Below are 26738 nucleotides of genomic sequence, written 5' to 3'. Positions count from 1 at the left end.
ATTTCTACGAAGAATTCTAAATGACTACTCAGGAAAAAGAAAACAAAATGCAGGAATAAAATATTTACCTCCAAAAGTTTTGGTGTGCAAAACAAGCTTCCGTATGGTCCTAGAAAACATTATGTAATAAGGACATTAAACAATACCTAAGGATTTATATCTACAGATATCAGATATTTTGTAAAACCAAAAAAGTGAAAATACAAACCATGAATATTATTTCTCTGAGGTGTTCTGTAAGTATTCCTTAAAATAGTCGGACTGCAAGACAAAACCAAATTAAAAAATATTAATTTCACTTATCAATTTCTGGAAACAAGTAGATGTTTCAGACGTTACATGTATTACCACCTCCATTATTTTCTTTCTTTGAAACCACAGCTATTTCCCTGACTAAATAAAACACAGATTTCTCCTAACCATCATTCAGCATTTTAAACCTTACCATAAGTTTATTTCAAACTGTAAAATGCTTCTTTTGTGAAATGTTAGTTTTCAACAATGATTTGTCTGACAAATAGTATACTAGACTTCAATATAACCATGCATTGCTTAACATGCTGTATGAAACTACGGAAACTGGCTTAATTAGTTGGTTTTAATTAAAGAATCAGTTTAAATAATCAGTTTAACTGTTCTTATAATCAACATGAGTACTTTTATCAGATTGATCTGAAATATATACATTTAAATGTAGAAATCAAGGCTATTACTAAAAAAGCTCAGTAAAATAAATAGCTTTACTAATTACTACTTGAGAATCACATGATACATACTACTCTTCCTTGCATTGGATGTTGAGGATTTGGGAAGCTGAAATAATGTCAACAAATGCCATATGCCAGCTGTGAACGAGTAGAAAAATAGAAAGGAAGAACTCCTAATAGCAACAGTGTCTTCAAAATTAGCTAGTGTTTTATTTTCAATTTACTTACCATCCTACTAGTATCGTAAGCATACAAGATTACTGACTGCTCCAAAGAACTCTATCAAATACGGTAGTCTTAATATTTCTTTTTGCTTAAAATCCAGTTTATTTTCTATTTGTGTTAACATATTTAGCATACCTAGCAGCAAGGCAGTTGTAGCAGGTACCAGGAGGAGAAGCAAGCATTTCATTTTCTTGATCTATTTTTCTTCTTGTAATACTTGGGCTTATCAAATTCTCTCTGCCTAAAACACAGAAGATAATAATCAACACAACCTTGCAGAGCTACAAGTAACAGTTTCGATTCTAAAGTTTAAAGATAAGCTTCAAAAAAAAAAAAAAGCAACATCTGATTTTTAGTTAAAAAAAACTAAAAAAACTCTACCTTTTCCCCTAGTTGTTTTGAACACCTTCAAGTTCTGTACCCAAATAATGCTGAACGCATTTCAAATGCACAGCCAAAAGTGCTCATTATATCACTTTATTCATTTGATATATATGTTTTTCAGTATATTTCCTTGATATTATTCAAGTCACATATTTCATTTCAGTTTTACTATACTGTATTATGTCTGTCTTGTCACTGCAGTAGTTATTCTTAAGAGAAACTTAATACATGCAAACATGCATTTGTACCAGCTTTCCCTCAAATTTACTTATGACATACACTTCTTAATTTGAACAAGCAGCATAAAGCAAAAATTTTTTCTGGAACTGTTAGTGGAGGCACTGTCACTGGTAGCAGTAGCAATTTATATGCTATGCATCTCCAGGCCAAAGAGAAAGAGTGTGCCCACCAAAGCAGCAGAATCCTCTGAACAGTGAGCCCCTCACACGAACAAGCAACTACTAAAAAGAATTCCTACTCAGAAGTTTCCAACAACTTCCATATCAGAAATTACACCTAAGTTTCTGCATTCCTCTCTGCTTCTGAGTCCACGTGCACAGCACGGCTGCATCTCAGTACCATACCAAGGTGAAATCCATCAGCTTCCATCCATGCTCTTGTTTTCACAAGAAGAAAACCTAGGTACACAAGGCAGTTGGCTCTAACCAAGAAAATCAGGAGAAGATCTCAGGCTAGTCATCTTCGAAATAGTCATTGTCCCTTCCTTAGGAGTGTATACAAACGTCCACATGCACAAACACAGAGCAAAAGTAACCATTTTGAAACAGAAGAATCATAAGGTTCCTTTGCTTGCAATTTATTAAATGCTACCAAGAATTCACTCGGGAATGTAAAAGTCCAAATAGCTACATTTAGAAAAAACATGTTCTCAGCTGAGAATAAGTTCAGCAGAAGTTCAGCAGTAAACTTAAAAACAAACAGGGTAACAATATTCTATGGAAGCAATGTTATAAAGTATATTTGAACAGCAGCACAGTTCTACACCTTTAAAGACTTTGCTTTAGGATCCGGTAACGATTCAGGTAATAAAGGGAGTCTTGCGTTTGTCTGTAACCTGTTTAGAAAAGCTCATCTTATGGTTAGGAGGGCACAGACACATTTGCACAGTAAATGGGCAAATCAGATACTGCAGGAACAGAGTTAGATATTCTTCCATACAAAAGATTCTTATATAAAATCTTGCATACATTCTCCATAGAAAAGATTCTTCTCTCTGTCCAAGGAGGATAGGCACTATGGCTTGCAGGTACATCAAAAAGGAGCAGTGACATGTACTTTCATGACATACTTGGGATTTGGAAATAATGTAATGAGAAGTACCTCATGGAAGTGGTAGAATTCCTTGTTTCCAAATGGAAAAGTGTAACTTCTTTCCATAACTTACAGTTTTACTAACTCAAAGAGCTTAGTGCTTCTAAAACATACTAAGAAAGGTTAAGGAGTGCCCTGCAGATTGTCTCATAATTCAGCATGATAAACATCATTCTCTCTCTTGAAAATATTTTCAGAGATTTTGCATAGAACAAAGATGAGACTGCAAAAAAAATTCACTCTGATTCTGAGTCAACAGGTTATATTAATAAACTTGTACCTCCTTATATTAACAGCATCTAGATTATTAGGATCATGACAATATCCTTTCTACAGGGAACTTTGTATATACATTACCAATTTATTGCAAGGCTGAATTCATTATTAAGATTAATTCCACTTTTTTATAGATGGTCTTCAGAAGCCTACTAAGATGAGTGTTTTAGTCGTACAATTTCTGCAGCAGTATCATCTATTACATTAACAATCATCAGTTACAACAACAAAAGGTAAAACAAAGTCTCTTGCTTATGAAAATTTAAAAAAAAAAAATGAAAATTACTCACTTTCTCCTATTTTTTTCTGATCCAGTTCTTTTCCAGGAGAAGAATAAGGTGGCAGTATCATATTTTGTTCTTTAAAAATTAGTGGAGTTGACGCCAACTGACTGTATGTAGAGAATTTTGCCCTTGGAGTTTTAAAAGATGTTTGATCAAGCCAGCCAAAGGGACCATCAAGTTCTCCTAACAATTTAGGCTCATATGGGGGTGCTTCTGCGCTGAGTTCTTCAAACCAGTTGAGACTAATAGGCCCTAAGTCTATGAAAGAAAACATACAGAAAATTACATGAAAAAGGAAAAAAAAAAGGAAAAAAGAATTCTCCATGCAAGATGTGAAAATACATTAGGCATTTAAATGCTAGCAGCAAATTGCATTGCTCCTTCCATTGTTATACTTCTCTTTATTTTGTATCTAGATAGCTTTGAACTCTGATACCCATTAAAGAATAAAAGAATGCCTGCCCAAATTCTCAGAACCTTAACAAAACTAATAAATATCCAGTTTCTTTAAAATGAAAAGTGCACTTTTGGCTTTTAGTTTATCTCTTATTTTACTCAGACTGGCAAGTTAAACAGGATCCTTTTAACATTAATAAGTCATACTACTACAGGTGCACTTGGCAGAAGACTAAACCTGGTCTGCATGTGAGTACATAAGGAGGCCACAGCTAGAAAAGAAGTGCAAAAAAAGTAACTGAGCACACATTTATGAAAAAAGCTACAAATAAAAATTTAAAGAAATATATATAAAAAATAGCTATTAGCAAATACAGATTTAGGGCAAGAAGAGCAGCAGCTAACGAGTTGCATAATGCTTTTCTATGGAACATACATGCGTATAAAATATCTATGTCCAGAAAGAAACCTTAATAAAAATTATTTGCCCTAGAGAAACTGTACCTGATTCACTGCAACGTGCCTTAAATATTTCAAAGAAAGTTGGTCTTTCCACAGGTTCATAAGCCATTTTCTTATCCATAACATTACAGGAACAGGTGTTGAAAAACCTGAGAAATAAGAAAACACTTTCATACAGTACTATTCTAATGTCATGGGACTAGAAGTCTTAACCCTGTTTTCCTGCATTTCTTGGTAGGTGATTTGTAACCCATCTGCTTTACGACGGTGATGCGTGTGTTCAAACACCGCAATGATGAACATGGTATGAAACAAGAGACAAGCAGATCATAGGGAATTATAACAGAGATAATAAAGATACTCAGCAAATACAGGAGAAAAACAAGATGGAATGCACAGAACGCTTTTGAGTTATTTTAAGCACAAATAAAAAAATCCACACTCACTCCTATATGTTAGAATATATACTACTACCACCGTTACAACTCACGTGCCAAGAATTTGATATAAAGCTGCTTTCAAGCAGAGCAAACATTGCCAGTTTCCCCGTTGTATTAAAAATCAGGTATAAATAAGATTGCTATAGAAACTTTCCAGTTTATTTTAACACATTTATTGCTTCCACTGTAAAATCAGTTTTCCAGGCTGCAGCTGCTTTACCAAAACGACAGGGCAGACAGGCATTTAAAGACAGGGTAGAGGCTACCCGAGGACAGAACGTCAAAGAAGTGCAAAATTGCCTCAGAAGTACGTTTTAGAAGGCGAAGCGACCGATCCACGCCGCCTCCCGCTCGGGGAAGCCCCTGCCGGGGAGCCACCCACGCACGGGGCGCTGCCTGCGGGGCCGCCACCGGTTGTCCCCCCCTCCCAGGGCCGGCGGGTCTCAGAGGGCGGGGCCCAATCCCCCCACGGGGCCGAGGGGTCTCAGAGGACGAGCCCCAAACCCCCCCACATCCCCACGGGGCCGAACGGCCTCAGAGGACGGGCTCCAACCACCCCCCCCGCCCCGGGCAGGCCGGTAACCGCAAACCCCCGCGCAGGTTGTGAGGAGAAGGAGGGGGCCCCGCACGGCGTTCAACCCCCAGAGACAGCCGGGACACCCCCCACGCGAAGTGTGCGGGAGGTCACACGGCAGGGCTGAGCCACACGCGGGGCCTTTACCTCCCTCCGGCCCCGTGGGCGGCGCGGCGGCCGCGGCATCGCCTCACGCGTGGGGCGAGGAGAGGCGAAGCAGCCCCCTCCCTCCGCGTTCAAAGCTTGGCGCCAACAGCCCCCCTCGGGCGCCTGCGCAATGGCAGAGCCCGCCCTCCCCGTCACAGAAAGGGGGCGGTGTAATGAGCGCCACCACCTCTCCTCAGCGAGGTTGGGAGGACAGGAGGCGGGGACGGGGTGGCGCTAGGGGAGGCCGCCGGTGTCGGAGGAAGCGCGATGTCTTCCGTGAACGCCCTCCCTCCGAGGCTGATGCCTCTCGCTACAAAAAAGGAGCGCCCTGAGGCAAATGTGGGCCGGCTGCCTGTATTCACGCGTCCCCAGCAGAAATGAAGCGTGGCGGCCAAGCTCGGCGTGTTCCGGCTTGCTGTTTAATGGCGGTTAACACTGTGAAAAATAGTGAAGGTATTGTTGGCTTTCGCCATAATAACAAGGCTATAAATATTTGACTTATAAGGATAACTAACCTTTAGTAAATTAGGAAACACGAGAAACCTCAAAGGTAACAACTAACAGCAGCTATGAAGAAAAACATCATGAAGAAAAACATCGGAGAGAAACAAAAGAGAACTTCTCCAAAAGACTCCACAAGTGATTAACAGAAGGAAACAGATGCATAGGAGAAGGGAGTTGATGATAACCGATCCTACCAGAAGGAAACAGATGCATGGGAAAAGGGAGCTGAAGATCATCGATCCTCAGAAACAATTGTCAGAAGGAAACGCACAAATAGAAGAGAAATGGGACTAATGATAATCAATCATCATAAACAATTACTCTGCCTAAAATAGTGAATACGTATGCAATATTGAATGTATATAAGACATGGTTGAAGTGCTAGCTGGTGTGCCTCTGACTTGAGTCATGCCCCCAGTGCTGTGCTTTTGCTTTATTGACTTTGTCCCTATAATAAAATAAGTGCCATTTCTGTTTGAGGGATCTGGCTATTTATTACAACACCAACGTCCTAAAAAAAGGCTGCAGGAGCCTTGCAGCCGTGCTGTGATGGAGTGTCGCTGCCTGTGGAAGTCTCAGCCCCGTCTTGTAGTTAGGGGGTTTTGCAGGCCTTGGCACGTGAAATCATCATGGTTGCTGATGTTACAATAAAGAAAATACTATCCTCCACGCACGTGTTCATTCCCACTTTGACTCTTGATACAATTCTTGGCCTTAGCCATGAGTCTGTAAAATAACTTCAAGTTGGGTGGAAAAGTCTTCCTATCACCAATTTTGAGTTAGCCATCTTTAATTTTTGTAGAATCATACAATGTGTTGGGTCGGAAGGGACCTTTAAAGGTCATCTAGCCCAACGGCCCTGCAATGAGCAGGGACATCTTTCACTAGATCAGGTTGCTCACAGCCCCGTCCAACCTGACCTTGAATGTTTTCCAGGGATGGGGCATCTCCCACCTCTCTGGGCAACCTGTGCCAGTGTTTCACGTTCCAGTGTTCAGTGGTACAGCCGGGTGTTCATCTGCTCTTGTGCTATAAAAGAGTTTCTTGTTACCTCTCCACGCCAGTCCTTATTTTACACATTTTTGTCACATCACCTACTTATTCATCAGTCACCTTCTTCAGTGTCTCTTCATACAGTAATTTTTCCATGTCCCTCCTCCTTCCAACAAACTTCTTTACCTTCTAATCCTGCAGTGTCCTGGGGAGGTGCACTAACTGGTTCTTCCCAAAGCACTCCAGAGGAAGCCATGCTGTTGTTTTGAATGATGGCACATAGTTCCCAAGTTAAGCTCCATCCCCCTCCCAATGCACCCTGACAACTTACTCTTTTTGCAGCCACAGTGCAGTTGTGAGTTCTCACTTGGTCATCTCGATCCCCTGTTTTTGCTTTAAGCTGATACAGACAGTGCTTTGAAAACCCGAGCATCACGTGGAGCCTTGAGCCATCTTGCTTTTAACTACGATGAATGTGTATTTCCTGAATCTCAACCCCATTTTGTTGCATAAAAATGCTTTTACTTACTGATTTATTTCAGACACTTGAAAGGATCTTTCTCGAATACGCTGTGAGCGTTTAAAGAAACCATCCCTAGCAGCCCTTCTCCAGCCCCTATCTTGTTGAACCACTGAATTTTGTAATGCAGCGCTTTTATAAAGGTGGAGAGGAGTCATGCAAAGAAATTATTTCACATCACAGCAGGTCCAGGGATTTGGGGATTCTGCAGTCTCTGAAGACTTGCATACAGTTTGGATGATTTAATTATATTATTTTAACTATATTACCTTAGAACTGAAATACAGTGATGTGATTATGGAAGAAGGACTATTAGTCTAAGATGTAAGTGCTTGTATTGCTAAAATTTATTTCATTATACAGGTATTAAGCCACTTTTCCCAGTATAATTCTTTTCCCTCCGGAGTGTTGTACTAACTGATGTATATTCCATCTTTTCCTAAACCAATACAGTTGACAGAAAAGCTGTGTATAGAAAATCCCCAAGTAATGGAGCAATGAGGATGCTCAAACTGGAAGAGGGTAGATTTAAATTAGCTATTAGGAAGAAATTCTTTCCTGTGAGGGTGGTGAGACACTGGAACAGGTTGCCCAGGGAAGCTGTGGATGCCCCATCCCTGGAAGTGTTCAAGGCCAGGCTGGATGGGGCTTTGAGCAGCCTGGTCTAGTGGGAGGTGTCCCTGCCCATGGCAGGGGGGTTGGAACTAGATGATCTTTAAGGTCCCTTCCAACCCAAACCATTCTGCAATTCTATGATTCTATAAAGACTTCTTTTCAGAGACGTAATCACCTGCATTCTTTGCTCAGTTGTCTGAGGGGCACCCAGTTTTATCCCACCCTCACTTTTCCTTCTCTTAAGGAGTAAAAAAGAGGAGCTGAGAGCAAGCCAGCCTCCTGCGCTATGATAGCCATGCTTGTCCCAGCTATGGCTGAATTACATCTTTACGGGGCCTTGCTGCTTTTTGAGGGCCTGGGGCCAATTATCCCCATCAATTAGCACCAATTAGCAGCAGCTCTGCAGGTAGGATAAAGGCAGGGCAGGGAGGCTACAGGAGCTGATGATGGTCATGGAGGGCTTTGTCTATTCCCCCTTTGGCACCTACCAGAGCTTCAGGGGCGGCCTCACCCCCAGCCGCGGCCGGGACCCGGGGGTGAAGCAGCCCAGCTGGAAGCAGAGCAAGGCCGGCGGCATCAGCCCCTTCCTCAGCGGCCCCCTCAGCCCGCTGCCCTCCGACTACCTGGACAGCTACCGGCGGGCCCAGCTGCAGGCCCTGCTCTCCCAGATGAACCCCGGCCTGATGCCGCGGCTGCGCCGGGCCGACACTAAGGAGGCGGGGGTGCAGGTGAACCTGCGGGCCGAGGCGGCCGTGCAGTGCTCGCTGGGGCCGCGCACCCTGCCCCTCGGCCGCCCCCTCAGCCCCGCCGCCCTCCGCGCCCACGGACACCCCGCCCTCTACTCCCCCGTGCCGGCCCACCGCCGCCTCTTCACCCTGCCTGAGGTCGCGGCACCCCGGGAGAAAGAGGAGGTGTCTGAAACGGTCCCCCAGGAGCAGAAGACGGAGGATGGCGGCGGAGAGCAGCAGGACAGCCGGGCGGAGACTGCCCTGCCGACTGAGGCGACAGTGGAGACACCGGGGGAGGGGGCGGCGGCGGCCCCCAGACGGCGGGCTGCCTTCCAGGTGTGGGGCCTGAGGAGAGGCCGGGACCTGGTGGAGCCCGTGGTGGGCGAAGAAGGGTGAAGCGGGTTGGGGAGAAGATGATCATGAAGATGATGAGAGGGCTGGAGCACCTCTGCTATCAACACAGGCTGAGAGAGTTGGGGTTGTTCAGCCTGGAGAAGAGAATGCTCTGGAGAGACCTCATAGCAGCTGCTGGAGGAGCTACAGGAAAGCTGGAGAGGGACTTTTTACAAGGGCATGTAGTGATAGGATGAGGGGTAATGGTTTTAAACTGAAAGAGGGTAGATTTAGATTAGATATTAGGAAGAAAACTTTCATTATGAGGGTGGTGAGACACTGGCACAGGTTGCCCAGAGAAGCTGTGCATGCCCCATCCCTGGAAGTGTTCAAGGCCAGGCTGGATGGGGCTTTGAGCGGCCTGGTCTAGTGGGAGTTGTCCCTGCCCATGGCAGGGGGGTTGGAACTGGATGATCTTTAAGGTCCCTTCCAACCCTTCCCATTTTATGAAATCTGCTCTTGAGCAGCAGAAGGCACAGCAGTTCCCACCCTGGGTTCCCCCTCAGGTCTGCACACCCCCCAGCCCTCGGTCGGTGTTGCCCAGGCTGTTACCCAGCAGGGGTGGAAAGCATGAGGGAGCTGGGCTGGGTGTGCGTGTGGTGCTGGAGCTCGCTCAGTGACCTCTCTCTCTGCAGTTTCTGGAGCAGAAGTATGGCTATTTCCACTGTAAAGACTGCAAGACCAGATGGGAGAGCGCTTATGTGTGGTGCATTTCTGGAAGCAACAAGGTAGTTAACCAAGTCATTTCTTGCTCCTGAGATTTGTAAGAATGGCACCAAATCTGTGACAAATTGGGTGTTTTGGCACAAGTTTAGGTACCTGTACTGAACACCCCAAGCAAGTCCGTGTAGTAACTGAGAACTTGCTTTTTTCAGGTGTACTTCAAGCAGCTCTGTCGCAAATGCCAAAAGGGCTTCAATCCCTATCGAGTGGAAGCAATCCAGTGCCAGGTAAGTTACAGATTTCTGTATCCTGGTAAGACTGCTGGGGTTTGTCATATACTCTAATAGTTTACAGCTGCTGAATTTGATACTGACTTTATCTGGAAGGAAACTTGATTTCATCCAAGTACTAGGAAGTGTTATTTGGGAAAGGTGTAATGGGATATGGCTCCCTCCCCCTGCAGATGGCTTACATGAATGGCTGTTCATACGGTGTTATGCTGAGCTACACATAGGGTAGCGTGTTGTGCTTCTAGGTGAGAAGGCTCTTGCTGCTTAACTCCACAGGGTTTTTACCACAAGAGCTCTTAAGTGTATCAGCCCAAATGTGTTGCTAAGATTAAGGAAAACTAAATGTCAGTCTAATGTGAAGTGAGCACCTTTGATCTACTACTAATAAAATGTCTTGTTTCTTAAGACCTGTTCAAAGACTCGTTGTTCCTGCCCTCAGAAGAAAAGACACATTGATCCCAAGAGACCTCATCGCCAAGAACTCTGTGGCCGCTGCAAAGGCAAGAGGCTGTCCTGTGATAACACCTACAGCTTCAAATACATTGTCTGAGCCGATTGCCCTCTTCTGTTCTGTGCTTTGCACTTTGTCAGTCTCCTGCAATGTTTTGACTTTAGGCTTTTGACCTGGCATTGGATAATGGATGAAGACTTTTGTAGTATTTATAAAGTATATAGCTTCGTTGTATGTAGGCTGTAAATAAAAAAAACAATAAAAGTTTGCAATAGTTTGTTACCCCTTAGTTTCATCTTGCTGAGGTGAAAGAGGAAAGTATATCTGGAAGGAAACAACCTATTTGATTTCCTAAAGAAAATAGGTTTTGTTTTAAACCTGTCTTTAGGGAATGCTAAGATTGAAACCGCAATAGTAAGTTTTTCATTCAGTCACTGAAACTGAACTAGTGTGGCAGATGCAAATGTTCTGGAGCATAAAGTCTGGGGTAAATGTGTCTGCAAGTGTCTCTTCCTACTGCCTCTGTCAAATGAATAAAAAAAAGTCAAAGGAGTTTGATAATCAAAGACTATGTCTGTAAGATATGAGGGGAAAAGTGATTTGCATGTTTTCCAAGCGAGGAGGGGAAAAACCTTTTGAGCTGGGGGGTATCTGTGGTGGGAGTGTAACAAATTCTCCAGAGTTGGTGTGTCCCAAAAGACATAGGATGAGTCCTTCTGCCCCTGATTCAAATACAGGCTTGTGCCTCAGCAGCTTTCCAGTCATGTAAGGTATCTCCAGGGTGGGTGGCTTAAATATAACTGAAGGGAGTAACTGAATGTGCTTTCATGGAGACAAAATGCAGAGGAATCCTAATGAAAGTACTGGTGGTGTAGCAGCACAGTGGGGCGTTGCTGCAGTTTGCATTGTCCTAAGACTTCAGCAAGGCTTCCTGGGGAACGTATTGATTTCCACTCTACATGAAGTTTAGAAGTGATGCAAAAAAAAGCTAGATGGTTCCATTGTGGGTTTTGTTGTGTCTGTGAAGAATCAGAATGCTTCAGGGCAGAAGGAACTTCTGGGTGTCTTCATACTTAGTGGAGGACCAATTGAATCAAATTGCTCAAGGTAGTTGTTAGAGGATTGTACTCTACCTGCAGGTCAGTAACAAGTGGTGTACAACAGGTGGTCTATCCTGGGACCTCTCCTGTTATCAGTGACCTGGAAGAGGCAACAGAGTGTGCTCGTCAAGTCTGCAGGTGACACCAAGCTGGGGGGACCAGCCAATACAGCTGAGGGCAGTGCTGCCATTTGGAGAGATGTCAGCTGACTGGAGGGATGGTCCAACAGGAGCCTTGTGATACTCAGCAGGGACAAGAGGAAACTCCTACCCCTGGATGGGGAGAACCCTTTGCCTGGCTGTGGGGCAGCTCACCAGAGAGTGCCCTTGGGGTTTGGTTGGCCGTGAGCTGGCTGTGGAGCCAGCAGTGGGCCCTGGCAGCAGAAGTTGTGGATGCCCCATCCCTGAAGTGTTCAAGGCCAGGCTGGATGAAGCTCTGAGCAACCTGGTCTAGTGGGAGGTGTCCCTGCCCATGGCAGGGGGTTGGAACTAGATGATCTTTAATGTCCCTTCCAACCCAAACCATTCTATGATTTTATCCTTGAATGTTTTCAAGACCCAACTGGATAAAGGCCTGAGTAACCTGATCTGATCTCATGGCTGACCCTGCTTCAAAGTGGAGATTGGACTAGATGACCTCCTTAGGTCCCTTCCAACCTGAATTTTCCTGTGATTCTGTGACCCGTAAAATATGCATGATTTTGCCAAGTGATAGAGCAGATCTCAGCTTTCACCAGCCACTACAATTTTTGCAGACCACAGTGTGCATTACAGTGGGATTATTTTACAATTACAATTGTAATTGTAATCCCAATTACAGTGTGGATTATTTTACTCAGAAAAATATCTGTGTGATTTTCCTTGCAACTATTTTGTCCTGCAGCTGCAATTGTGCTGCAGAGCTCTGCGGACTGCAAAATCGGAAAACCTGTAAAAGAAGTCAATTCCACCCCTTTTGTGCATCAATACAAGTATTTTTCAAGATCCATGGAAAAATTGTGCAAGCATTTTGAAAACCAAAACGGGGTGAAGGGGAGAGGGCTTTTGCGGATTCTCAGAGCCGAGGCTGATAGGGCAGGCTGGACAGCTCTTCTTTTACCTTGAGCATGAGAAAAAACCCCCACCCCACCAAAACCCAACGCTGGAACAAACAGGACCGTTACTGACGTTTTTAACAAACCTTCACCTCCACTTTGGATTTTTTTTTTCAGTAATGAAACTGCTTTAGTCAATGTACTCTTCCTGGTTGAGTTATAACTACCCAGAATCATAGAATGGTTCAGGTTGGAAGGGACCTTAAAGATCATCTAGTTCCAACCCCCCTGCCATGGGCAGGGACACCTCCCACTAGACCAGGCTGCTCAGAGCCCCATCCAGCCTGGCCTTGAACGCTTCCAGGGATGGGGCTTCCACCACATCAAAGTGTGACAAGTGACAAAAAAAAAAAGTCCTTAAATTTGTCACTGGTTTCTTTCAGTGTAATGAATGGTTTCACCATAAATGATGAAAAAGGTGTCTTTTGGGGGCTGTTGATCGTGGGTACCATCCGCATGAGTATAGATTCAGCCAAGAACAGTCTTCACAACAAGAACATACTCTGTTGCGATTATATATGACTTTTATATTTTAGTTAAATGGATGTACTGATCCAAATATCAACCAAAGTTACTTCACAAAAACGGTAAGTGTATTTACAGAGTGAATAAGTTACATAGTTGTCAGAATAAAAGTGTCTCAGATGTGCAACAGATTTACATGCATACATTTAACACTGGACAGCAGTTAAATGTAAGAAAAAACCCATACAGGTATGACTTTTATATATACATTACAAATAAAATAAGACATCTCTTTAAAGAAACTTAACATGAGAACTTGCATTTCACGTTAATATTTTTACTTTTTATACTCAAAATTTATATTAAATAAAAATATGCATGCATAACAGTTCCAAAGATTTGACTCTGTGATGGGACTTTCTCCTACAAAATGGCAAGTTAAATTAGATCAACCATCCTTTAATAGTATAAATATATTCATAAAAGCAACCCTCTAGTAAAAAGCAGCCAAGGTCCTTTAAAAAAAAAAAAAAAAAGAAGAAAATCTACCAAGACCGTTCATGATGCTTGGGGGCCTAAGAACAGACCTCTGCAATATGATCCAGTACCTTCAGAGACAGTAGCCTAGTAACATTAGGAAATGTACTTCATAGCAGCTCGTTGTTTTAAGATACAGTAATCATACTCAAATTACAGTGTACATTAAACTGTAGTCCATTTACAATTTGTTTCATATACACAGGCTCTCAGCTTTTGACCAACAAGTTTGCGAGATTCTGTGGCCAGCTTCATTCTGCCCATCTTTCACATCACACCAAACAAGAGAAAAAAGGAAAAAATGTACAAGTTGGTTTTTTTTTTTAACAAAAAATATTATTTCGTGAAGGAAACATTGCACTTTTGCCAACCTAAAATTAATTTGCTATAAAGGAAGTATTGTTCAGTGTAGTAGGCTTTGGTATGCAATGGAAGTCACTTCTTCAGTAGTGAGTTGCAGTTGCTCAGTGAAATGCTAATTGATTTTTGTGCAACAGAGAACAAAGGATGTTGTCCCAGATGCTCTATGCTACCTTTGTCCTTACAGTATTGCTACACATTTGAAGTTCAGCCCATATCTTTTTAGAAGAAATCCTAAACGTAACAAGAGTGAGTACAGTTTGACCAAACCTTTGTAAGGCTGAGAAGACATCGAGCCACCTCACTCCAACAGGGCAGCACTCCCAGCTTGAAAGAGGACACAAGAGTCCTGTCAGAGACTTGTGCCGGAAATGCTGGAGTCTGGAAGAAAAGTATTGATGACCCGGTAACTCTGAGCTCTGCGAATCATGTCGCGGATCTCTATATTCAGTTCCATTAATTTGGTACAGATTTCCGTCAGGCTCTGGTTGGAGCCCACCAGTGCATAGGTGCCCGTCTGACCCAAGGTTTGGTGCCGGAAGTAAATGTTCAGTAGTGTCTGGACTTCATCGTCAGAGCTACTTCCAAAGATATCATTGGGCCACAAAATCCTGCAATCAAACAGGAAAAGAATGTGCGTATCATTATGGGTTTATTAGCACAGACGGAAACGAGGTGGTAAGAGAGCTCTGAAAGGAGAACTGACTCGCACACGCTGGTAAGCCAAAAGCAGCTCACTGTTCTACACTACTCATTTGTTATTCAGACTCTGGTGTCAGGCACTGAAAGCACATAAAAGTGCAATTCCTATTGTCTAAAAAAACAACTTAAGAAAACTCATTCAAATAAGTGGAAGTGAAACTGGGCTGAATGTTAGCTGATGCCAGTGACATGCACCTGTAAGGAATTAGCTCTATAAAAAGCTTCTTAAGAGCCTCACAGAAGTACTTTCGATCTATGCAATGTAATTAAGCACCTTAATTGTGGCAAGCATACATGTTTGTATAACTGATTTGGTATCTTTACTTGTGGCACACCCCTGCAAAAGTTAACAATATCAATGCCCCCAGGTACCTTGTTGAAACATATTAAATTAATTATGCTGACTCAGCACATCACATTTAGTATAAAGTTAGGAAAATAATAAATGCATACTTTTCTAATAACATGCAAGTCTAATAAGAGCCATGTAGCAAAACTTGCCTGCATTCTCTTATTTGTCGGACGGCTTTAACAAGTTCATTGTTTTTCAAACACTCCAGCATGGACTGAATAGCTGCTTCCGTAGAATTGAATGTGGGCTCAGATTCCGTTGTCAGAGGCTCAGCTGCGATGGCAGCAGTAGCATCCTTAAGATTTTTCTTCAGCTCACTCAGTTCCCTTGACATATTCAACAGCTGTTGCAAGGGGAAAGAGGAGAGATGGGTATCTTCATTCTCCATAGGCACCAAAGGGAATAGGTATTTAAGTCTGTTCTTATAACTACACTGGATGTACACGTTATGGAAAAGACCCCATTTTAACACAAGGACTTTTCTTGATCCCCGTGCTCTGCACAATACAGGGAAAACACAAACCACAGATTTTTAAGCTTTGTGCTTCCATTAACCCTATGCTGCATTTTTGGCTTGCTAAAATCCAAAAGCTCATCTAAACAATCTTTTATTTTTCACCCCTGCTACTTTTTTCATATCATAGTGGAAAAGTTTAAGAAAACATACACTTCTCCTAGCAGTGATGTTGTTATTTATTTACAAAACACATGCAGGATCTGATATGATTAACAGATGGACAGGAACTGTATAACCCTTTGTCAGGCTGAAAAGTTAATGTGGCACAAGACTCATAAGTAATTCACAAGTGAACAGTTCATTTCTAAAGATTTACCTTTTCATGCTCATACACAATAAAAATAACCACCGACACGTGAACTAACAATGGAACTTCCTTGAAATAATAGCTTATGGCTCCAGCAAAAGATGCACATTTCATGGTGAAACAGCTATTCCTCATATTACTGTTCCCCAGTTTCACTGGCTGCATTATTTATAACCACGTAACAAAATAGTAACTGTGAAATACAGTTACAGAAATTAATTATCTTATAAGAAACACAAAATATTTCTAAAATGTAGACTAAGGTCTAATTGTAAAATGATGCCTGCTGTCCTCTCTTCTCTTAGAAGTGAACAGCCCAGTCACATTACGAGCCAGCCTTCAGAACAGTTCCTTAAGGTACAGCAAGTATTCAAACACTTTGTACTACTACAGCCCGTGGGATAAACCAAACCATTTCCATTTATAAAGAATCTCTAAACTACTAGAATCTGTCATAAAATACATTTCATAGCTTCAATTTTTTTTTCAGCTACGAGCAAAGTACCATAACTTCTTCCCCTCAATAGTTTAAAATATATACATCTTACCAGGAGAAAAATATGTATGGAATGGCAAGTTAAATCTTTCCTTAAATGATGATAATTCAAGTTAAAGTGGTGACCTCAAAGATATTACATATTTTATGCAATTGCTGAAAATAAACTTGACTAAGAGTATTGTTCTTGTGAATTGCTTTTTAAAGTAAGATACATAGATTTATCTAAAAACAAAAGGCTATTTGAGTCAAAAGCCATAATGTACTTTGTCAAAAATATTTAAAGAACAAAGCTTATAAAAATCACAGACTTACAACACTGAGGTTCTTAGTTAATTATATTTTTAAAATAGAGTTAATACTCTTTGGAATCATTAAACTGGTTTAGATTTGTTTATCGAGAGAACAAGATCAGGCAGTACACTTGCAGTCAAAATATAAAGTAGTTCTACACTACACACCTCCGCCTGCTCAGGTACGAGTGGATGCAAAACCCTCTCGGGTACGAGAGGACGCCGTTTGTCAAAAACTGCTCCTGATGTTTCTAGTATAATGCACGTGCAACGGAGACAGTTTATGTGGCTGGAAATTACAATACATTCTTCCAGCAAAAACCTTAATTTTGCATCCATATTAAGATTAATTTACCAATTTTTTTTTTATTGTCATGCTAACAAATGCTCCCGGTCTAAGTGTCTCCACAAATTTCAGATAAAATCAGTAATAATCTAGGAAAAGGATGTTTTCTGTATGTGTGAAGAAGGCTCATTTCCCCTAAAAATTAAGGCCTCAATTAAAATAAAAATAAAAATAAATCACTGGCAGATGTTCACACAGTGTGAGCCTTCCCTATATGTAAAGTGTGTGAGTGAAATTAAGATTTCGTATGTCATTCTAGTTTGTTACCACTGACTGAAATGAATTTTGAAGGCTGAATGTGCAAAAGATCCCCGTCTCTGAAAGTACAGTAACTTACAAAAAATAAGCATCTTGACTATATTTTAATGCAGATGCTGGTGTATTGAAGGGGTTTTTTTGCAGACTTATATTCAGGGTGGAATAGTGTAATCCTCGGTGCAAGTCCGGAGAAAGAAAAATAAGAACAAGAAAGTTAAGTGGTATTTTCAGTGTAAGGCTTTGTAGTTTGTTACATACCTCTGGCATGGAACTGACTTCGTGCACTTGTCCGATAAGTTTACAGTAGGACTGAAAAAGCAACAGCAGCTGGAAATGCAGTTTATATAATCTCTGACACAGTTCCAATTGCTAAAGAAAGATTTGTAGGAGAAGAAGTAATTAATAAAGATCAGTAAGTTAGGATAATTTTCAATAACTCATAAAACACACTGAGATAGTTCAGTTCTCAAAAAACATTTTACTGAAGTATGATCATGTACTATTTCAGAAAACAAGTAGTGTTCTTTCTTCTTCAGGTAAGTCATACACGACATTGAAAATCAAAATGATGATGGCTAGCTCTCATGTAGCACATGTCAGCAACAGTCTCAAAGCAGTTTGTGTGGATTAGCTTCACTGTCTCCAGTTTAAAGCTGGAAAGCAGAGGCAGAATATGGGGGAAATTACTTTGCTGCATAGAACATAAAACTCTTTAAAACTTCAGAAGTGGTCAAAGACCTCTTCTGGGAGGATGAAAATCCAAGACAGAAGCAATGAAGTAGTTGCTCAAGAGGGTCAAAGCTCCTGCCTGCTTCTCTGAGGGGAGAGGAAGAGGAGCAATAAATCCAGCCAGGAGCAGGAAGGAGGAAATGCCAGCTCTGCAACTTCCACCTCAGCTCATGGATTTTCTACCATCTTAAAGAAACCATACAACAGATGAACAGAGCTTAACGTGTAAGTGGACATCTGGCTTCTACAGTTTATTCTCCCAGATTAAGTAGATATTGTTCTATGAATATTAACTTGTTTCTTCCAGTGTAACGCGCAGCACCACACAGAGGGTGTCAGAGACACTGAAATAACACGCAATGGGCATGTCCGCCAGAGAAGTCAAGTTAATATGCTTATGGTCCTGGTATCTGTGTGCCTGTCAGGAGGGGGAATCTCATAGTTCCACAGCTGGATCATGGTGGGGAGGAGAGGAATATTTAATCTTTGGCAAATAACGGAAGAAGTGAAAATTCTGTAAGTACAAGTCAGGAGGCCTTCTGACCCTTTGGCAGGAAAGCCTCACAGATGTCAAATCATATTTGATTTGTCTTCTTTTACAGACACGGTGACCAAGGGTGGGCTCAGTGATCCTTCCGTTTGCTCTGAGGAACTAGAGCAGAGTTTCATGCCAAACATGGCAGAAAAGAAGCAGCAGCTATTAACATCTTTGCTTCCTTAAAGCACTTCATACGTGCTTGGCTACTAGCATGTACTTCAGCTATTTGCTGAATTGCGGTCTGTGCAAATGCCAGCAAAAATACTAATAAAAAGTACTTTTTAGACATTGTACATGTTAATTTGACTGAAGTGTTTATTTACATATGGTTCACTATTTAAGTGCCAAGGTTTTTATTAATAAGGCAAAATTAGAACTGTATCCTTAGTGTTCCAGTTCCCAAAATTTCTGTACCAGCCAGAGAAGACTGAGGTCAAAAGAGAGGTTCTTTGGCAAATTTCAGCTTTGTTCATGAGGGAGGGGTGGACACCAACTACCCATCTATGAACAATCAGCCAAGGGCACTCTAAAACCAGTCTCCTTCTGAAGGATGTTTATGGAGGAGAGTGGGAGCAGGAGGAGGGCGCCAGGCCAGCAGGTGTCAAGCGGGTCGGGTTCGTTCTGCTGAAGGCCAGGCAGACGGGGCTGCTCGCACCTCAGCATTGGTCTGCCACAGCAGCAGAGCTCAGCACTGTACATTTGCCTGCTCCGAGCTCTGGGCTGTTATGGATAATCCGTTTCTGGTATTTTAGTCGGTATGTTTAATGTTTGCTACTGCTGAGCAGGGTCTGAGTGTTCCTGCCCCCAGTGGAAGGGAGGAATCCCACCAGATCTGGTATGTCAGCAAAGACCCACAGGAGCTGAAGGAAGACACAACAGATCCGCAGTGGGGAAAAATGGGAGGGAATGGATGTGTGACCTGCTAGGACAGAACTGACTTGTGGGCAGGGACAAAACCTATTGGTGGCCAAGAGAATGAAGAGGTAGGGCATGAGGGATGCTGCCAGTTAAATAAACCTGCCCAGAGGCCATTCTCTGTAAGAGAGGCCATGGAGCACTGCCAAGCTTACACCTGTGTGGCTAACCATTCTCCTCCCAAAATAAAGAGTGACTGTTTAGATACAACATCCTGGAAATGGCTCTGGCTCCCGTCTTCTCTCAAACCATGCTGGGGCATGTGAGGGGCTGGCTGGTGCCTTCAGCCCTAACGCCAGCCCTGGCACACACGCCTGCTCCCTGGTCCTGCTTAGTTCACCAGCCGGGACACAGCCCGAGGTTCTCCAGTAGGGATCGAATTCACTCCATTCAAATTTTGGAGAACTGGCAACACTATGTAGCAGTTAAACACACATATACTTGAAGTAGTCAGGGAGTTAAAAATTAATTGAAAACCAGACACGGCATAACATAATTAAGAAAAAATAATCTCGTGATAGTTTGGCATGTAACAGACAATTTTTTATAGTCCTTGGAGAGCAATGATTCTGTTTCACCCTTCTGGCTGCTAACCTGAATGAAGACAAACTAAGGTCAAATTGAAGACTCAAGTTTGACTCGCTCAGTATTTGGTTACCATATCAAGCAACTCTCTTTTTGCTCTTCCTAAATAAGTATTAGAAACCATAGTGGTGAAACTATTCATCAACATATAAACAAAAGCATTTTGAAACATAACTCTCAAGTATAAATTGTAGTTTTTCATTAGGACAAATTGAAACTTATGAATTTTAAAATAAAAAAAAAAACCAACTTCCACTCCAGCATATTATATCCATTCAAAGGCTTGCTTTTTTAAAAATTATGTAAATGACCATTTAAAACAGCATACGAAGGTGTCAGAATTTTGGTACTGTATTTTTAGATTTCACAAAACACACCTTAGTAAATTATTTTAGTCACTGCATGTAGAACCACATATTCTACAGGGAAATTATAATGAAAAAAGAAAACATGCTTAGAAGTAAAACAGTAAAACTGGGGTGTATTAGCCCATCTACAGATGGACAAAGAATATGAAAGAACTTCAACTTACTGCAAGAGATTCCATTTGCTACACAGCAAGCATGGCACAGGAGAAAAGGAAAGGAAAGAAAGTATAGTGTCAGTGTAATGCATGCAACAGGAAGCACAGCCCATCTTTAATAGCATCACTTGTCAGCAGAATTAGCAATGCTTGCCTCAACCTGACAACTGGTTGGAAATATCACATACAACATGCACAGCATTCTTAATAAAAATCAAGCTACCATTCTAATGGTAAAATACAGTCTAAATATCCTCCGTTAGATCTTCAGGTTTATTAGTTTTGATTTATCCCACTCAGTAGCTTAGGAACTTACAGTGAAATTGTGTTAGAAAACTCTTGGAATAATACTTCTATTTAAATTTGCTTTCTTTGTTATTAAAAAGAGCTCATATTGTAAAGTAATCAAACAATTAGGCAGGGTTTTCAAGTGAAGAACAGAACCAAATTTTGTTATTTATAAATACTTCTACTTTTGGTTGTAATAGATTTGACAAAATTTCCAGCATAAGCTTTGTGACTGCTGGGTTTATTACTTGGCACATTACAATGGAAACATTTTGCATATAACTTTTAAGTTATGACTATCATAAGAAAAAAAAAAATCCATGGAAAATGCCAGTTTGGTTTCAACTACATGGCAATGCCACAAGTTCAGACAGCTTTGTATTCCTTCCTCTCACCGGGAATGATTCACTGATTCGTAATTCTGGAGCTACTAAAATGTCAGTGTAAGTCCTGTTGCAACAGTAATAAAAATTCTAATCGACCTGCATTAGCATTTCAAAGATGAGGGGACTTATTTTTGTCGTCAAAAAAAAGCGTTCCTCTTTTCTTTGCCAAGAACTAACATTTGCACTCTGTGCGCTGTTAATGCAGCTTTCCTTATTACAGGTATATTACGTTCTCAAGACATTTTAGATGAACAGAGTCATCATGTAAATGCTGTAATTAACAAACACAGTGACATCTGCCCAGTTACAGCCTGATGTCAGTGCATATACACACAGTGTAATAATCATTTGGAATTCTTATTAAAATTTTTTACCTTACCATCAATACAAAGGCAGAAAACACAGAAATGTGAAATAACACTAACTTGGTATAGCCGAAGAAAGTATTTCAGTCTGGCTTCTTTCCATAGGCCTTACTGTTAAAAAATGTATGAAAAGTATTGTCCCAAATCCTGCACTACTGTTTTATAAAGCCATGACAAGCTAAGCTTTAAGCTCTTGCGATGTTTAATTTTATGCCTTTAACATCAGTTTGAATAGTTTTTTTCTTCTATTTAGTACTCTTGAAAAAAAAAACCCTTTGTATCTTGGCTTCCATGCAGTTCATGTAAATTAAGCTTTGTAAAGCTAAATTCAAGATAAGAAGAGGACAAGAGTAGACAGATAACTGCGCTCTAGTAAATTCACAGGTGTGCTGGCTTGTGTTTTTCAAATCTGTCTTAATGTTCTCTGAAGTTTAGCATGCCACCAAGTTTCATTTGAACTTTCAAAAATACTGGAATCCGCATATAATTTCTAATTTGCCATGGAATTTACTTTAAAGAAGAGGGGGGTGTAGGGAAAGCAGCAAATAAGTGAATTCCATGGTCTTTTTTTACAGAAAAAAAACTGTCTTCTCTGTACTGCTTCCAAAACCAGGGCAAGCCAAAAAAAGGGGTGGGGAAGGGGTTTCACATTACATAAAAAACCCTTCTTCTTCACTGAAAGAAAATAGACCACATACAAAATCTCCCTAAACCACTGATGCTCAACTCCCTATTGCTCTACAATTTCATGATCGTAACTTATCTTCCTCTCTCCTTCAGCATAAAATGAAATATTCCTTGGAAGTTGAAAAGACACTAATTATTGGACTAAGTGACGTTTCTTTTAGTCCCCTGCAGCAAGGGCTCAGGTGGAATGATCCTAGCCTTCACTCTTCCCAGTTCTAGTTTAATTCCTACAGTAAGGGAAGTGGTGTTTTAGATTAGTTGAAAGACACTACACAATCAGTGCTTTTGGCAGCTGAAAATACCAAATGTTTAGAGTATTTGGATCACTTGCGCAGTCCCTTATGCAGCTGGTAAATGCTGCACCTAAGAAGGACACACCCCCTAGCAGCACCACTTTGATTTAGTTTTTTATTGAGACAGATAATTACTGTTCTGTACTATTAGCAGACCAGGAAGATAGCAAAGCACTAATCTTTAGATCACCAGCCTTCTTGCTTTTTTTCAAGGAATCATTTTTACATACTGAAAAGAGATGAGAGTTACACAGTTATTTCTTAAGACATTAGCACTTTGATGGCAACACAGTCTTCAGTCATTTAATGGCACAAGAGAGACCCATCGTAATGAAATAACTGCTGTGTGCATGGGTTATTATTTGCAAGTGCATTTTATTAAGGTATTCTATTTGATTTGACATGCCGGCAGACAAAAGCTTTTCCCACAATCTAGGAAAGTGAGTATTTATACAAATTTGTGTATATATCAGAGAGAAAAAGAGAGATAGAGCATACGCTGTGCATTCTGCAATATCCACTGGACTTGAAGGATAGTGGAAGCTATTCTGGTCTGGAGAAATCTAAAACACAGCTGTGTTCCCCCTTTAGAAAAGCTGCCTATCTGGGCTAATTTTACCTCAATGTCAATCCATGGATCTGCCAAACGGCAGTCAGTTAATTGATTATTAGGAATTTCTAACTTAACAATGAGACTCACTGTGCCTTGAGCTTTACTGTAACTCAACTCAACTCCAGATGACTATGGTTCCAGGAGGTACACCTCCAGTCTTATTGGTGACCTAAAGTAATTGAACCTTTAGCCACAGGGAAACTCAAAGCAACAGGTACATTCTGAATTTTTTGGACAAATTTTCATGAGGTGCAGCATGTTTTAAATATCCATTAAGAGTCTGAGTTTGCAAAGCCCACATCCATTTGCTTGTGGTGAGCTTTGGGATGAGCAAGGTTTAAGAAAAGTGTATACTGACTTTGGATTTACAGATTAAACTGAATGTCTCAGTAGGAGATAAATACTTATTGGAATTAGCAGTACTAATTGACAAGAAAAATAGTATCTACCATGTATCTCTTTTCCAGAAAAACAAACAAACCAACTCAGTCTTTGATTAGGTTAAAAATATCCCTGTTTATGAAGGTTGAAGAATGTTCTGATAGCTGTAATCTAAGGCTGTTACACCTGGACAGACAGCACAATAGTACGTGCAGTTATCTTTTGTCTATAAATTGACTCCTACGTCCTTGAGACTCTGCTGCTCAATGTAGCATCAAGGCTTGCAAATCACAGACACACCCAAATCATGCAATCTGTTGCAAGAATAAGTGGGGGAAAGACATTCTGGGACATGAAACTTTTACCCAATTTCAGAAAAGTTGCTAGCTCTAGCAGCTGACCTAGACAACTTCTATTTCAAGCTTCTTTAATATCAGAATAAGCAACTTTTGCCTTTGCCCATTTTCAGTAACAATGGTCAACGAATCACGTGTACTTATTTTGAAATGAGATCTGATCAGAGAAATTGGTGACAAGTTAATTACCAGCATCAGCAGGCATTGGTGATGCAACCACTTGTGCTAATGCTGAATTTGGTCTCATGTCTGTCTCGTCTGTAGAGGGGACTGTTTTCACATCAAGCGTTTTACTATGTGAGGAGTTCTGAGAAGCTAAGATTTCTGCCTTCTGTAGAGCAAGGTATTGCTTTTTCTTCCTTCCAATTATTCCTGAACTTTTTCCAGAAGTAGCCTGGTTTTGTGCTTAGCTAAGCAATTTTTTTAGACCGGAAGTTTTCAGCAGGATTTCAGGCCCTAGTCTAATTCTCAATGAGTTTAAGAGCTTAGGCAGGTTCCCTTGGGACGACCACTGTAAGACAGAATTTTTTTCCTGCAATTATCAGATTCTTTAGCCCTTCAGTTTGAGGGAGAAGAGGAGAAGAAAGATAAGAAAACAACTACTTGCCAGTCTAGGAGTAATTTTTTTTGTCACTTCCTAATCACATATTCTCAGTTTCCCCGGACTCTTCCTACCATTACACTTTTGTTGAATAAACAGATTGTTCCTTCAGGAAGAGCTGCTTCAATTGACAGGTAAATGAGAAGAGGAAGAAAAAAATATGCCTGTTGATCAAAGACCTATCATCCGGTTAACTTCTAAGGAATAATGCATTTTGGGCTGAAGGAACAGTGCTGGGGAGAAACCAGGGATTCCTGAAGGAGTAAGAAACCTTTCTTCTCAGTCTGTTCAATACACAGTAAAAACACTAACCCTGGCTTCACAAAACACAAATTTAATTCTGAAATAGAGAACTCCTGGTTAAAAAAACCCCACACAAGTGGAACATGGCATTTATTAACTTTTAGATGCATTTAGGCCAGCTACATGAGCTCAGTTCACAGTTTATTCCTTCTCCTCAGCATTCTTTCTCTACCTTTTCAAAAAACTAACAACGCAGATGATCAGCAAGTTGTGTGACCCTCCATCCCATTCTATGGGTTTCCTAAAGCGGGATGAAGAGGATAAATTAAGCTGTATACAGCAAGGCATGTATACTTCAGGCTACAGTCTGAAGTCACTGTTCAGGGTGTTGCGCATCAGTGGGAAGAGAAAGCCCATGCACGTTCCAATAGTTACGCCTCCCAAGGTATACTTTATCTCCCTCTCCTGATGTACTCGCACAGATCACAGGTCTCTCTTTTTTAGATTTCAGGATAGCTTACTTATTTAAATGCATCGGAAGTTGTCTGTAACTTTTGCTGGTGGCAATGCCAGGTGGGGGAAGATTGAACAGTTTTCCCACTGCCTGTGATTGCAGCCAGAGGATTTATTAGCAAATTAGATTTGCTAATAAGGTCAAGGAAGCCAAAATGCAGGGGTGGCAAGGATTTTGGATTCTTGGGAAATGGCATAAAAAAAATAAAAATCAAGGGAGTTCAAGGACAGGAAGATAAATACATAGAGATGGGAAAGAGAGGTTAAGACAAAACCAGGAGAAAATAAAGTGAATTGGGGGAGAAGACAGACAAACTGAAACCAACATAAGAATAAAACAAGGTTTTTGAAAAAAATGGTTACAACAGGCAACTGCGTGTTCTGAAAATGTCATCATTATCTTTTACAAGTTATAATACATGAAAAGAGAAGTCACTTTTTTCTACATGCTGTTGGTGCTTCCTGATTTTTGCTAATTCTCTCTAGCTCCTTCTTTTTCCCATCTCTTAATTTTTTTTCCTCCAAAAGCGAAAACCCCCACAAAATAACATTTTTCAACTCACTCTACACCACTAAGATACCAGCTATTTCCTATACTTATTATATCAAATAACAGGAATGCCTGCTGACAGTGCTGATTTCTGAAAAGATTGATTTCTTAACTGGAATCAACACACTAAATATATATATATATATATATGCACATACGCGTGTAAAACTTTTGTTCAAAAGCAATAAAGAGATATTTTGCTTTAGCTATGAATTCTTATCTACAGCATAAATTATTTCACTGGCCATTTTACGGTCATTATTTCGTAACTGCTAATCTAAGTGTACTTCAACCAGGCAAGTCTCGCTGTTGGGCAGACAGAGTCTGTAACAGCTGTAGATAAAATGGGTGTAATGTGGAAGCACAGTCCACCAAGGGTGATTTTCAGAGCCACTGCGCTGTGGGAAACTGCTGCTGCAACGTCTTTCTAAAAGGGAGAGCACACACAACTCAGGCAGGGTTAGTTCTGCTTCCTCATCTAGACTAGGAAGGCAGAAGTATTGCCTCTGAATACTTCCCATTTCCTGTGGCCAGGACTGAGGCAACAACAATACCTTCAAGCCTTAAGTGTGAAAACTGGATTATGCCCAAACCCAGCAGAGAGACAAGGAGGAAGTACAGCAGGCTCTTGTGGGCCCGAGAACAAGATATATCACACATGTCACTTTACAGCAGAGAAATTACACTGCTCATTCATTACCTTCTCTTCTGAGTCCCCTGGCTGGCAGGTAATAACTCCATCTCGTGAGCCCCCAGCAAACGTTGCTTTGCAGTTTGCAAGCCACTGTTTCCAGAGAGAAATTAAAATAAGATATGAATAAGGCCTACAGTTTGATTTGAAGAAAGGTAAGCAGTGTTTTAGTTTCACAGCACAGCGTGTAAACAAATAAAAATTTGCAATTGCACTTTTTATTCACACAGACTGTGACAATTTGCCTTGATTGTAATTTAAAAAGTGTAGT

The 26738-nt window shown here is 41.1% G+C and overlaps 3 protein-coding genes and 1 long non-coding RNA gene across 16 annotated transcripts in view; 2 read left to right on the top strand and 2 right to left on the bottom strand.

The window, feature by feature from the left end:
* BRCA2 (BRCA2 DNA repair associated) overlaps positions 1–5334 on the bottom strand; it is a 42850-nt gene extending 37516 nt beyond the window's left edge. Inside the window, exons 1-6 of the mRNA XM_054202951.1 lie at positions 5228–5334; positions 4109–4215; positions 3215–3466; positions 1068–1173; positions 209–261; positions 69–109 (exon numbers count right to left, since the gene is read on the bottom strand). Coding sequence (XP_054058926.1) covers positions 69–109; positions 209–261; positions 1068–1173; positions 3215–3466; positions 4109–4187 — 531 coding nt within the window. The 5' untranslated portion in view covers positions 4188–4215; positions 5228–5334. The remainder of the gene's footprint in view (positions 1–68; positions 110–208; positions 262–1067; positions 1174–3214; positions 3467–4108; positions 4216–5227) is intronic.
* A 2977-nt stretch (positions 5335–8311) lies between these two features.
* On the top strand, positions 8312–10617 carry ZAR1L (zygote arrest 1 like). The gene is made up of 4 exons (XM_054183887.1): positions 8312–8923; positions 9616–9708; positions 9856–9930; positions 10340–10617. The coding sequence occupies exons 1-4, from the start codon at positions 8312–8314 to the stop codon at positions 10481–10483; spliced, it is 924 nt and encodes a 307-aa protein (XP_054039862.1). The 3' UTR covers positions 10484–10617.
* Positions 10618–13089: 2472 nt separating this feature from the next.
* The window catches only part of FRY (FRY microtubule binding protein), a 252364-nt gene continuing 238715 nt past the window's right edge, over positions 13090–26738 (bottom strand). For 11 of the 13 annotated variants that reach the window (XM_054201901.1, XM_054201922.1, XM_054201892.1 and 8 more), the window contains 5 exons: positions 26477–26560; positions 20510–20527; positions 17469–17579; positions 15143–15336; positions 13090–14550 (listed from right to left, as the gene is read on the bottom strand). In XM_054201901.1, coding sequence (XP_054057876.1) covers positions 14292–14550; positions 15143–15336; positions 17469–17579; positions 20510–20527; positions 26477–26560 — 666 coding nt within the window. In that variant the 3' untranslated portion in view covers positions 13090–14291. The remainder of the gene's footprint in view (positions 14551–15142; positions 15337–17468; positions 17580–20509; positions 20528–26476; positions 26561–26738) is intronic. The other 2 variants (XM_054201847.1, XM_054201884.1) reach the window with 1 other exon arrangement.
* LOC128909784 (uncharacterized) lies at positions 18049–18679 on the top strand. The gene is made up of 3 exons (XR_008466519.1): positions 18049–18164; positions 18247–18455; positions 18542–18679. It is a non-coding gene; the product is annotated as an uncharacterized LOC128909784 (long non-coding RNA).

The sequence above is a fragment of the Rissa tridactyla genome, chromosome 1 (assembly GCF_028500815.1).
Source record: "Rissa tridactyla isolate bRisTri1 chromosome 1, bRisTri1.patW.cur.20221130, whole genome shotgun sequence".
Lineage (NCBI taxonomy): Eukaryota > Metazoa > Chordata > Aves > Charadriiformes > Laridae > Rissa > Rissa tridactyla.
Note: the sequence above shows the minus strand (reverse complement) of the source record. Positions and strands in the feature narration are given on the sequence as shown.

Bases quoted from the DNA above. Each gene is read 5' to 3' on its own strand.
- ZAR1L (XM_054183887.1), top strand. From the start codon at position 8,312: ATGGAGGGCTTTGTCTATTCCCCCTTTGGCACCTACCAGAGCTTCAGG. The intron at 8,924-9,615 runs GTGTGGGGCCTG...CTCTCTCTGCAG, and splicing joins GACGGCGGGCTGCCTTCCAG to TTTCTGGAGCAGAAGTATGG. The intron at 9,709-9,855 runs GTAGTTAACCAA...TGCTTTTTTCAG, and splicing joins GCATTTCTGGAAGCAACAAG to GTGTACTTCAAGCAGCTCTG.